We start from the raw sequence: 14144 nt of genomic DNA, 5'->3' as shown, positions 1-14144 counted from the left end.
GAAGTGAGGCTTTGGACCTAGATATGACTGTAAACCCCTCTAAGTCCATGATAATGCCGATTTGTTTCCTCAAATCCTCGCCCTGTCGTCTTAATCCTATCCCTCCTGAAATTTATGCAGCCTCGGATATATTACTTGGAGTCACAATTTCTTCAAATTTAAAGTGGGATATCCACGTTAAAGATATCATCCATAAAGCTAATGCGTCTATCGCCCTCCTTAAGCTCCTAAATAAATATAGCGTCCCCCCTTCTCACTCCTTAAGGTTGTACACGTCTTTTGTCCGCCCGCATCTTGAATATGCTTGTCCAGTTTGGCACCCTGGCATCTCCCGTAAAGAATCTGACAAAATTGAGTCAATCCAAAAAAGAGCCTTGCGAATAATTTTCAAAGAAGGCAAGGTGCCTTACTCTCTGCTCCTAAAAAAAGCTAGTTTCGAAACCCTTGAGCGAAGCAGGTCGTCGTTGTGCCTCCGTTTTTCAAAAAATGCAATAACGAACCCTCGGACGGCAAGTATTTTTCCCAAACGTCACTCACCATCCAGATTATGACAGCCTCGAGCTGTTTCTGAGCCTATCCCAGTTTTGTCTCCCATTCGCTGCGTTACTTCCAGATATGAAAAAACCTTTGTCCCCTTCATCACAGAAAAAATAGCCAACTAGTTTCCCCCCCCCCTCTTTTTTTTCATGTGAGGTGCTTTAGGTCGTTCCACTAATTTGCTTGCCCCCCGCTGTTTTGGTCTAGTTTCCCTTTTAAGTCATATGTGTTTTTCGTGTGTTGTATGCTTCGTTCTTTTTCGTGAGTTTTTGGACTTTTTTTTAGTGTCCCTTTTAATTTGTAGATATATATGCTTATTTCTTGACTTTTTTTTGTCCCCTTCCCTTTTTTTCTGACTTATATTTTTTGACTTTCTTTCGGACTTGTATTTTTATACATAATTTGATCATTCATTATTATTAGTGTTTTTTGCTTTATTTGTTTTATTAGTCGACTCCGAAGTCCGAATTCGGCCCCCTGAGGGCTTGTGATAGTGATTTTTTGGAAATAAATATCTTATCTTATCTAAACATAAGTCAGGATTAAAAGTCTCTATGATCCCAAGCCAATTGTTGCAAAATAACGAAATTACTGAATTAATTATGAAGCTTAGGTCAGGATTAAAAGTCACTATGATCCCAAGCCAAATATTGTGAAATGTTAAATTAATTCACTTGACAAGAAACTCACAGTTTTAGCTGTTCTCGCGTTGAACTCTGAAACAAGACTAATATCTTGAATCTGAGACGCACTTTGTCTTGTTGTGAGAGCACTTCTTCGAAGTTGGAAAAAGAATATCAGCAGATTGGTTTAAGTTCTATTGTAGATAAAACTGTAGCTGTCAGTTTCAAACTCAAAGGATGCTCTGATGAATCCCTCCAACTTGCTGAAACTTCTATCCCCCTCTCTAAAAGCCTTATTTACCTGGGAATGCCCATTGGAAATTCAATTAAAGAAACTATTTAGTTTGCGAACAAAATTCTTGAAAAAAAAGACGAAGATCACTTAAACGTCACTTCTCTCTAATGCTACACACCTTAGTCGTTTCCACCTTTCTAAATTTTACAATAGTCTAACTTAAACGTCACTTCTCTCTAATGCTACACACCTTAGTCGTTTCCACCTTTCTAAATTTTACAATAGTCTAACTTTGCATCATCTTCTTGCTCTATCTCCTATTTGGCAACTATTTCCAGCTTAAATAAATTTGTTCACCAAATTTATTTTAAATTTCTTTTGCATATGTCCCCTTAGACAATTATTGATAAAAGAGTGAAAATTTTAAAATCTTCTGCCAGTAAGATTAATCACGATTAGTTTTTCTCTGTTCTTACGATCTTATGACTGTGCTACGATTCTATGATTTATGTCTTATGCCTGTGCTGTCTTACGGATCTTGCAATCATTCTCTTATGATTCTAAAAACTGCTTATTTTTATTCAGTGTACAAGTTTTCTTCTCTTTTCCCTCTTATGTTGTACTCTATTATGTAGGGGCTCTACGCCCTTTTTTGTTTTGACAAGTTATAAATAAATTGAATATAACTTAGAACAAACATAAATTATTTTGTAGGTGAGGAGGGTTGTTCCCTTCACAAACCACCATTCTTTACGCAAATAATTTTATATTATTTTACAAATTCTCTTTAGTCTAATTCAGGGGTCTCCAAACTATGGCCCGCGGGCCACATAATTTTATCCGGCCCACCAAACAAATCCCCGTGTGGTGGCCTTGAAAAAAAATTATCGTACGACTGGCTTCGCAGAATTATTCAAAGCTGGGGCTGTTGACTGGTGGCTCAGCCCGAGTCAGTTTCCCTCTCTCAATTGTGTGAATCACAAACACTAGTACTGGTTTGTTGACTTGCCTTATTATACACCAGTTAGATGGCTTAGTTGTGGAAAGGTTTTGCTGCATTTCTTGGAGCTCAGATCACAAATTGATTTATTTCTCACAGAGAAAAATAAACCTCAGCCATTATTATCAGATTGTGAATGGATTTGGAAATTGGTATTTTTTTGCAGATATGACTGGTCATATTAGTCACTTGAATCTGAAATTGCAAAGCAAAACAAATTTGATCAGTGACTACTTTGTTCATGTCAAGGCATTCAGAGAAAACTTGCGCTACTTGAACGCCAGGTGAAAGTTAAGAATTTTGCTCATTTTCCATGTTGTGAAAAATTTCATGCAGAAAGTAAACTTGAATTTCTTTCTTCATTTGCAAATGAAATAAATTCAGATTTGAAAAATTAGTTTCAGGAGCGATTTGCAGACCTTGATGCCAAAGAAAATGTAATCAGGCTCTTTCATTATCCATTTGACTGCAATGCTGAAAATCTTCCAACTCTATTTCAAATGGAAATGATTGATGTCCAAGCAGATGACAGGCTGAAAAATAAGTGTAGAGAAGGAAATCTGATTGAGTTTTATAAATGTCGGCAGCCAGATCAGTTTTGAAATTTGATAAAGTTTGCTTGTAGTTTTGTGTCCATTTTTGGTACAACATATCTGTGTGAACAAACATTTTCCAAAAATATTGAAGTATGTAAAATCTAACTATCGAACAAATTTGTCTGATGATCATTTGAAGTCTATTCTTACAATTGGCTCATCTAACCTAGAACCTGATTTTAATTAAATTTTAAAGTCAAAACAACGTATCATTCGTCATGCTAATTTTATTGCATAAAACTAAAGGCAGGAGTATATTGGGTTTACCCTGATTTTTTCCAACAAGATATGTTTAAATTTTTTTTTATGTTTAAACCCTAGTATTTGAGGGAATTAAATTATTAGCGCTGATTTGTTTTTTTCTCTCTCATTTTTATCCCTTCGGCCCGCATAAATATGGGAAATATATAATATGGCCCTTACATTGAAAAGTTTGGAGACCCTGGTCTAATTCAGCGCCCTGGTGTTTAAGATTTGTTAAGCATGAAAAGAGTTTTTTTTGGAGGGGGGGGGGGCTTCCCTCATCGACATAATAACTTCTGTTCGGTTTAAGTTATAATGTTGTTCCTTACTTGCGTTTTTATAGTTTAAACATTTCGAAAGTTGGTAAAAACGCAATAGAAATGATTGAATGCTGTTAGGAAATGACGAATTATGACAAGTGTCAACACGGTTTGTATTGCGATGAATGGGTATAATATTAACAAATTAAAGCACTTTATATATGGTAATAGGTCGTAATATCGTCAATGAAAATAATTTAGTTGTACACAGATTTAAGGATAAAGGGGGCGAATACGCAGAGGACTAGATTCCAAACTAGTTTCTTATTGTTTTTCTTCTTCCCAGGGGGGATATTACCCACCATCCCCCTTCTGTCTGAAAACCACGGTAAATCCTGTCACTGATTAGTCATTACATAACCACCTATGAATGTTGGGAGCTTCCCTTATGTAATTTTGATAAAGCTGGTCTTAGGATACCTATATAGGATATAGAGAATAAATACCTTTTTTAGAATATAGAGGACTCTATTTAGATTCCTATGAATATTTTGCCTAATACTCTGATAATTGCCTTACTGGCAAAGAGGCAATCTGTCGAAGTTCAAGTCTTGCCTGAACAAAAAATATGGCTAACATTGAATAGATTGTGGTTAAGTGAAGCATAGTCAACAACCGTAGTTGAAGCTCCCAAGGCTATAATGAAAGTTGAAGGCCTATTGCGATGCACAAGAACTTGAATACTCGATTATCAAAAGCCTGTAAACGATAGTCTACTAGAGCCATAGATGTGACAATTTGTGATCGACTATATGCATGTTTTCACAAGCTCTTTGTATTTTTTCTTACTTTCCGCCAGTAATTGCGTTACTCTGGGTGTTTGGGAGCAGCCGAAGCGGACAAAACTGGGTATAAGTGGGATTATATAAATTGATTGATTATATCAAAATTTCCATTATTTCTTTTAGATTCGTTGTGGTGGCTTACCTGTTCATAGGTTACAACCGTTTCTTTAGTATTTGAAGACGAAAAATCCATGATAAGACAAAATGATTTATATAAAACCTAAAACCTAATAATTCTAAAACCTAAAACTGCCTCTTCACAATCGATCTCCAATTTGTTCCAGCATCTTTTTGATAATGCCCAGTATTCAATTGTTAAAAAACAATAGTTCATCAGGCAGTCTACAATATTATTGTTGATATCCCTTTTACTCCTACGTTTTTTGAAACAAACTCTAAGTCGTAAAGCATATTCCCAACAGTTACATTGCAAATACGGTATATATCATAGATACATGACAGGGGCCCAACAGATTGTAATATCATGTAGAATATTGACTTATTATTCTTTAATCAAACGTAAGAAACTTCTGAAATAAAACAAGAATTCTCAATTCTACAAGCCGGCTATGATGAAGGTTAACAAAATTCAGTGTTGAACTTACGGACAGCTTCTAAGACTCACCAAACTTAGTCAAGACCGTGGTCACAAAGGACTATTTCTTCATGTTATAGATGGCGTTTGTCACTAGTGTGAACATTATATTTCGTTTGGGATTTTTATACTTGGTGAGAACAAGGATGACAACATGATTTCCTAAGAAACTATAAACAAATATAGTAAGAATGGTATTGTTCAGCGACACCTTTGTCATTTACAACCTAGTTTTGTGCACCATCTTCAGCTATATGATCTTAAACTAGTTAAGAAAACACAAGTCCATATAAAACAAAACATTCAGTATGGAGATTTAGTTGAGAAGTTAAACCGCAAATTTGTAGCATCAGCTAGAGCGGGCAAGTATCTTTAGACTCCAATTAGGGAGCGTGAGCCAAGATAGATTTTTAAGCCACCTAAATGTGACCACGAATAAATAAAAAAAAACAACAGCAAACAATCGAATTTAATTTTTGATATAAAACCTCTGAAAAATAAGTCATAGAAATGCACTTTCTTACTCCCATGAAGGGTGGCTATCTTCTTCCATCCAGCCTTTATATGTTTCAGATACTATTTGAACTTCGGATAAATCATCAAAACTTCGGATATAGGGCCCCATATTATCCTTGACTTTTACGGCTTCCAAGTGCAAATAGTATTGCTGATCTAAGCCAATGTACGAATCACTCAATATATACAGGACAACAACAAAACGACCTAAAATGAATGCGGGGATTTATTTCAGTGGCAGAGGAATTTTGAGTTTAAAAAGATAAATTCTAGGAAATAGAAAGGGGAAATAAGACTTGTTTCTAAGATATTATATTAGAACAATAAATGGTATAGACCCACGAAGCACCATGCCCATAAAATGAGGATTTTAAGCTTTTTCAACATTGTTGAATATTTTGGAACTTTTCGGTTCTCGTGAAACAGTCTCTAATATAACGGCTTTTTTTAGTTACAATAGTCAACTTATTATTTACAGGTTTGAGTCATATCTTTTCAAAAGACCAAACAGTAATTTTCCATTGAAAAAATAATCATTCTAGCCTAATATAAAGTACGAAGAAGAAATCAAACAGAACTGTCAATAGGCCTGAAATCAGATTTCATGACCTTTGGGGTAATATAATGCTGGATTCCTGTAGAACAGGATAACACCTTTTCGAAAAACGATGAAAAAACTCCGGATCTTTTCTATAATTTAACGTTAATCCTTCAGCAAAAACCACATTCGAAATTCCAAATTTCAATTTCGAAACATTTCCGTTTTGATTCCTTTCTGAAATTCTGGAAGCATGTAAATTTTGGATCCAACAATTAAACTGTTGTAAATTGTTGGTTATCAGATAAACAGAAGAGCAAGAAGAAAGAAGGGAAAAAAGAGCAAGTGTATCAACTATGCCTTTTGGACTACTGATCTGTGATCTAACCCCTGACCTGTAGAGGAAACAGCAGTACTCCCCGTAGGGAAAAGACAATACTCATCATCCCATCCAGTAGGAAGGACCGTTAGGCCCCAATTTTTACTTCACGGGGAATGGGGGAGGTAGGAACTAAATTCTTGCTATCAAGACGGAATGGTCGAATTTCGATAAAACTGAGACGTTATAAATAATTTCAACTTATTCCACAATTAACTGGAGGGTGTTCACTGCACAAGAAACACGGAGATGTAACGACTGCTGTAATAAAAAGTGACAGATGCCATTTATACCTGTGAGCAACAGACCCAGTCCTACTAAAATCATCACCAAGCCTAATATAATTCATTCTAGCCTAATATAAAGTACGGACAAGAAATCAAACGGAACTGTCATAGCCCTGAAATTCGATTTCATGACTTTCGGGGGTAATATAATGCTGGATTCCTATAAAACAGGATAGCACCTTTTCAAAAAAAAAAAAAAAAAAAACGATGAAAAAACTCAAAAAACCTTTTCTATAATTTAACGTTAATCCTTCAGCAAAAATCACTTTCGGAATTCCAAATTCCAATTTCGAAAAAATTTCCATTTTGATTGAGCTTTCTGAGATTCTGGATGCATGTACATTCTGGATCCAACAATTAAACTGCTGTAAATTGTTGGTTATAGGTACTGGTTATCAGATAAACATTGTGGGAAAGAAGAGCAAGCGTATCAACTACGCCTTTTGGACCACTGATCTGTGATCTAACTCCTGAACCTGAACTGTAGAGGAAATAAAGAGAAAAGACAATACTCATAATCCCATCCAGTAGGAAGGACCGTTAAGACCCAATCCTAACTTCACAGGGAATGGGGGTGGTAGGAATTAAATTATTGCTATCAAGAGAGAGTTGTCAAATTTCAATAAAACTGGTGGGACGTTATAAATAATTTCGACTTATTCCACAATTAATTGGAGCACGGAGCACAGAAGTGTAACGACTGATGTAATAAAAAGTAATATATGCCATTTATGCCTATGAGTAATAGACCCAGTCCTACTGAAATCAGCACCAACATTCGATTGGTCCGCTCCGATTTTTCATCTCTAACCGTTAAAGAGTCAAGATAGACATATTCAAATCATTTGAAGTCAGGCGGCAATTATTTTTTAGCGTCTCGTCTGAAAATCTTGAAAAAAGTAATTTTTTCCTTATAGAAGTCTAGCAGGGTTGGAGCTTTAAGGGTATAGAACTTGAGTGTAGAACGCAGTACCAATAAGCCTACCCCTACCATTTTCTGTGAAATGTGCGGAAGCATGTGCCCCAAATGTAAGTTATAACGCGATTGCAGAATTAAACTAAAACGAGAAAAATATTTTTATACAATACATCAAGCCTAAAACAGATAAGAATTAATATGAATAAATAGGTTAAACCTAAAAAAAAAAGGCAAAATAAATGAGCATTCAAGTCAAACTTAGGATAAGAGACATTAAATGAATAAATAAATGATACTAAATTTATAAATAGTGCTAAACGTTACTAAATAACTGCTTCACCACCCTTCACGAGCCTGAAAATCAAGGGCTATTTTTAGGCTCGGACTAGTTATCCTAAGGAAGCTGTAAATCATTAAATACAAAATATAATATAAAAATGATGTGGCTTTCTTGGCACCTTCTGCTAGTATAATTGAGAGTTGAGAACTTTTACTATAATGCATACAACATCACGGTTACTTATTTAAGGGTAATGTCCATTTATTGTTAGGTCAGTATGTTTTCTTCTATATTTTTTTTTTTTTACTTTTTTTCCTGTTCAGTATTTACTGAGTAAATTATAATAATGAGAAAGAGTTAACGACAGACAAAGCTAAATAATATTCAAGACAATTAGTCCAATACTTCTTGAGTAAATATGCATGGGTGCGTCAAAAATGACGGCTTTCAATGCAGTTCGTGATGCAATCATAAGGTTTGATATTAATAACTTTTAACACCTTCAAATGTGCTAAATTGTTACATAAAAATACCCAGAAATATTCTTGGTCTTTCGAAAACAAAATAAAAACACTTCAAAAACACACCTACAAATACTAAATGATTGGTATTTTTAGGCATTTTAGACATTCCAAATGTCAATCTGATTGTTTGAAAAGCGTCAAGGGAGCTTAACTGAATCTGAAAATACGTTCATAATTCTCCCATGATCAATAATTTTGATTCATACGTAAAAATGATTTTTTGATAAAATTTTGTTTGAAAAAATTTGAAAATTTTAACTTTAAAAGGTAAGAAAACTTTCCTTGAGGTTGATTACAACATTTTATACCAAATATTAAAGATTAATCCCGCTTTTTTGGGCTCAAATATTTGTACAATGATTTTCTCTTGGAACATGGATGAGTATCTTTTTTTATGTTATGGAATTCTTGGTCTTTCAAAAACAAATACAAAATAAAAACCTTTCAAAAACACACCTAAAAATACCAAATGAAAAAAAAAGAAAGGATGAAGCACTAGATTCTATAGCCCAAACCGGCAGCGCTCATCTCCGTTTCATGGCCTTTCAGCAAGGAATTGAAACTGGGAATTGGGGGTCAGCCATAGAAATATCGCTCTTAAAATGATTAAATAAAAGAAAACTTTATTTTTATAATAAAAAAGCTTCGAGTCAACTAAAATAGCTAACCCTACAGAATAAAGGTTAGGTGAATGAGAAAAACAACAAATAAACGTACCGTGCCCTTTTAGCAATTAAATAAAAAAAAACAAGTTTTTTTAACTGAAAGTAAGGAGCGACATTAAAACTTAAAACGAACAGAAATTACTTCGTATATGAAAGAGGCTGCTTCCTCATCAACGCCCCGCTCTTTACGCTAAAGTTTGACTCTTTCTTTCAATTCTTCTTTTTAAAACAGTAAAAACTTTAGCGTAAAGAGCGGGGCGTTGATGAGGAAGCAGCCTCTTTCATAAACAAAGTAATTTCTGTTCGTTTTAAGTTTTAATGTTGCTCCTTACTTTCAGTTAAAAAAACTTGTTTTTTTTATTTAATTTCTGAACGTTTTTAAATCAATGCACGTTTTGATTTTGGCTCTCTGCAGAGGAATAATTAAAACGAAATTTACTTTTTTTTTTTGCTAAATGGCTTTCTCATAATTTTGATCGAATGATTTTGAGAAAAAGGAAGCCTAGTTGCCCTCCGATTTTTTGGTTAATTAAAAAGGCAACTAGAACTTTTAATTTTATCGTTTTATTAATAAAAGATTTACGTAACTTATAAATTAGCTTACGTAAAGAACTTTTGTATTCTCATATTTCTATTACATATATGAGGGGGTTCGCCCCCTCGTCAGTGCCTCGCTCTTTACACTATGGCTTAAATTTTGTCCCAATTCATTAAGAATGACCCCTGAATCACAAAAGCCGTAGAATAAATAGCTGAAATTACTAAAAATACTTTAGCGTAAAGAGTGAGGTATTAGGAGGAGGTGAGCCCCTCATATGGGTAATAATTTCTGTTTGTTCTAAGTTTTAATGCTGTTCCTTACTTCCAGCTGAAAGAACTTTTTCATATTTATTTTTTCATTGATTTTTTTTTAAATAATGCTAGTAAATCCTGCGCTCCATTCATGGAGATTTTCTTCCCCCATGACAAATTATCGATGGAAAGTTCCCCCAGTATATCCCCCTCTAAATCAACCCCTCCCCCCACCAAAAAAATCCTCCTGAAAACGCCTGTACACTTCCCAATAACCATTACTATATGTAAGCAGTGGTCAAAGTTTGTAACTTGTTGCCCCTCCCACGGGGACTGTGGGGGAGTAAGTCGTCCCCAAAGACATAGTTATAAGGTTTTTCGACTACGTTGAATAAAATGGCTATCTCAGAATTTTGATCCGTTGACTTTGGTAAAATAATTAGCGTGGGGGGGGCCTAGGTGCCCTCCAATTTTTTTGGTCACTTAAAAAGGGCACTAGAACTTTTCATTTCTGTTAGAATGAGCCCTCTTGCAACATTCTAGGACAACTGGGTCGATACGATCACCCCTGGGAAAAAAAAAAAAAAAACAAAAAAAATAAAATAAACACGCATCCATAATCTGCCTTCTGGCAGAAAATACAAAATTCTACATTTTTGTAGATAGGAGCTTGAAACTTCTACAGTAGGGTTCTCTAATACGTTGAATCTGATGGTGTGATTTTCGTTAAGATTCTATGACTTTTAGGGGGCGTTTCCCCCTATTTTCTAAAATAACGCAAATTTTCGCAGGCTCGTAACTTTTGATGAGTAAGACTAAACTTGATGAAAATTATATATTTAAAATCAGCATTAAAATGCAATTCTTTTGATGTAGGTATTGGTATCAAAATTCCATTTTCTAGAATTTTGGTTACTATTGAGCCGGGTTGCTCCTTACTACAGTTCGTTACCACGAACTGTTTGAAAGTGAATTATCTGTCTTCGGCTCAATATAAAGCCAAATTCAAATCAAGGAAATAAAGAAGATACTAAGAGAAAGACTAAAATTTTACTTAGGTTTTTACAATTAGCTCAGCAATTTAATGGAGTATACTTGTATAGTGATGATTATTATCTTTTTCCAGATAAAAACTAAAAGTACCATAGACAGTGAAAACGAAATCTGATTGTTTAAACCGTGGAAGAGGGATCACATACAGCCATATGTATATTAAAAAATTAGAACGAATCCAGAATCTAATAAAAAAAAATCTTAATAAAATCTTAATAAAAATCTTAATAAAAAAAAGGCAGCCGTTGCCAAATTGTAAAGAAGGAACCGAGGGAAAAAATAAGCTGTAAACATTTGGTCCCACACTTATAAAGGTGTAACTTTCTTTCGAAGGCAGTGGTATTTGGGAGTCAACAGATAGTTAATACTTGAAATTTCAAGGACGAAAAGCATCGTAAAGTTTACTTAATTAGTGTTGCTTATTTATTTTTTGAGGTTTAATGTGGCAACACTGACGAAAATGTGTTACTGTCCTGAAATATCAAAAATTTTATACAATTAAAAGGAAAATTAGAATATTACGACTTCAAGTATGAATGTCTAGGCTAAAATTTTGATTTTGATGTCTTTGGTACTTTATGTTTTCTTCCTCTTCAGATTATCAGACTATTTGATTAAAACTAGGGAATCGGAATCTACCTGGATTAGATGGCACTGCGAAAGATAACTGCTGGGTTGATTTAGCCCACCACAACGGGCCACTTCTCTTCAATGCCCATAACTCTTTCTGCTCAACAGATCCCAGAACAAAACACCATCCTTCTTCTTTAGGTTCGGGAAATTTAGGCGCAAATGCATACCTTCTGTCATTTCTTCTTTTGAAGGTAGTAGGAATTTGGCTAACTTTAATATTTACAGTGTATTCCTGGTTACACACGACTTGCAACCAATCAGAATCAAGTAGACGGGAGTTTAATTCAACTGGTCGATTTGATATACAACTAGTATCAGGAACAAGTCCATCCAATGTAACTTCCAGCGGAACTAAAAGCAGGGATACTAACGCATCAAAAACCTATATTTGGAAGAATAAATGAAATAATTAATATTCAAACCAGGACAGTGCAAAATACAAAGTAATTTTGCAACATCCATCATTATTCTGGAAGTTAAAGCACAGAGAAACAGAGAATTTACTTGTTAAAACAAAATTTCTTTTAACTCGTTTTCAAACAAACAAATAAAAAGTTCAAATAGGGACAAGTCCTTTTATTAGACATTGACAAATAAATACAAGAGATATGGATATTTCGACCACATGCATCAGTGATCGTGATCAGCAGATAAAATAAAGTATTACAATCAAAACAAACTATATTTAAAAAGAATAAAATAATTACTTCCGGATCGCAGGCAATTCTGCTTATGACGATCACTGATGTATGTTCGTCATAGAAAGGCAGCGTGGTCATCGAAAATAATATTTACCTCATTCTCAAAATAGATTAAAAAATAGGATCTTTTTTCTCTAAAGAATCTATGAATATAAGTAAAAACATGAAGGGGGGAGGAGGAAAATGGATTGGGTTTTGCGTAAAATAGATACTAAAGTGATCTAAGCTATAAATACACGAATGAAAGTTATGTAAAGCCCAATCGGTTTTATGCTCCTTGTTTTCACTTGCATTCAGATTCTCGAGAAAAAACTATTGTGCTGAATATTAACCAAACCTTACTATCATATTATGGGGGCATATCTAAAGTTAGTTTCAATATTAAAATTGATTATATGTCATAATAATTAAATTCATTATTTGATAATACCCTTATCGTAAAATGGCACAAAAACCACAAACTTTGTCAATCATTTTTATGATTAGGTTTTTTACTGGTATATAAAAAGCATAAGAGAAATTTTAAATAGTCTTCAAAATAGATCAAAATGAATTGAGATTTATATGATATAGATACCAAATTATCTAAGTTATAAACAAATAAATAGAAAAAGTCGACGGGTTGATAAAAACAAATTGAATTTTTTTGAACGAATTAAAAAAAAAAAAAAAAGAAAAAAAAAGAAAAAAAAAAAAAAAAAAAAAAAAGTAAAAAAACCAAAAATGAGCTCAAAATTGCAACAAAACTCTTTAAAGCAAAGTATGCAGGTAAAATTTTATTAGCCAAAAATGAAGAGCTAAGAGCCAAGAGATCATATGGTATGAGCTCTAACAAAATTCTATGAATCAATAGATTGATTTAAAAAGGAAAATAAGAGGCTTAATGCCGGTCAGGATTTAAAATAAGAGCTCTGAGTCACGATGTCCTTCTGAATGCCAAAATTCATTGAGATCCGATCACCCACTCGCAAGTTATAAATACCTAATTTTTTCTAATTTTTCCTCTCCCTTTAGCCCCCCAGATGATCGAATCTGGGAAAACGACTTTATCAAGTCAAATTGTGCAGCTCCCTGACACACCTATCGCTTTTCATCGTCCTAGCACGTCCAGAAGCACCAAACTCGCCAAATCACTGAACCCCTCCCCCAACTCCACCAAAGAGAGCAAATCCAGTACGATTCTGTCAATCACGTATCAAGGACATTTGTTTATTCTATCCACCAAGCTTCATCCCAATTCCTACACTCCAAGTGTTTTTCCAAGATTTCCCCCTCCAACTCCCCCCAATGTCAAACGATCTGGTCGGGATTTGAAATAAGAGCTCTTAGACATGGATTCTTTCTAAAAATCAAATTTCATTAAGATCTGATCATCTATTCGTAAGATAAAAATATCCCAATTTTCACGTTTTCCAAGAATTCCAGTTTCCCCCTCCAACTCCCCCCAACGTCATAGGATCTATTCGGAATTTAAAATAAGAACTTTAAAGCACAATATCCTTCTAAATATCAAATTTCATTAAGATCTGGTCACCCTTTCGTAAGTTACAAATACCCGAATTTTCAAAATTACCCCCCCCCTCCAATTTCACCAAAGAGAGCATATCCGGTCCGGTTATGTCAGTCACGTATCTTAGACAGGTTTTTATTCTTCCCATCCAGTTTCATCCTGATCTCACCGCTTTAAGTATTTTCATAATGATGATAGAAGGTAATAAGCTTACCTAAGCTATGGATGTCAGGTGAGTTAGAAGAAAAATCAATCACCTGACATCCATAGCTTAGGCAAGCTTATTACCTTCTATCATCATTATGTATGTAAGTCAGGTTGGCCTTAGAGAATATATTAAGTATTTTCTAAGATTTCCGGCCCCCAACTGCCCCCCCCCAATTACGCTTGATCTGGTTGAGTTTTAAAATAAG

General features: G+C 34.4%; 2 protein-coding genes across 2 annotated transcripts in view; one reads left to right on the top strand and one right to left on the bottom strand.

Annotated features, from left to right (window-relative positions):
- LOC136036161 (E3 ubiquitin-protein ligase UHRF1-like) overlaps positions 1 to 14144 on the top strand; it is a 178392-nt gene that overhangs the window by 99428 nt on the left and 64820 nt on the right. The gene's annotated exons all lie outside the window — the stretch shown is intronic.
- The window catches only part of LOC136036024 (activating signal cointegrator 1 complex subunit 3-like), a gene marked incomplete at its 5' end in the record, with an annotated part of 61933 nt that continues 53175 nt past the window's right edge, over positions 5387 to 14144 (bottom strand). Inside the window, 2 exon segments of the mRNA XM_065717954.1 lie at positions 5387 to 5657; positions 11527 to 11902. Of these exon segments, the coding sequence (XP_065574026.1) occupies positions 5455 to 5657; positions 11527 to 11902 (579 nt within the window).

This window comes from Artemia franciscana, chromosome 2 (genome assembly GCF_032884065.1).
Source record: "Artemia franciscana chromosome 2, ASM3288406v1, whole genome shotgun sequence".
Lineage (NCBI taxonomy): Eukaryota > Metazoa > Arthropoda > Branchiopoda > Anostraca > Artemiidae > Artemia > Artemia franciscana.
The sequence above is the reverse complement of the archived record's forward strand: the minus strand, read 5'-3'. Positions and strand labels throughout refer to the sequence as shown.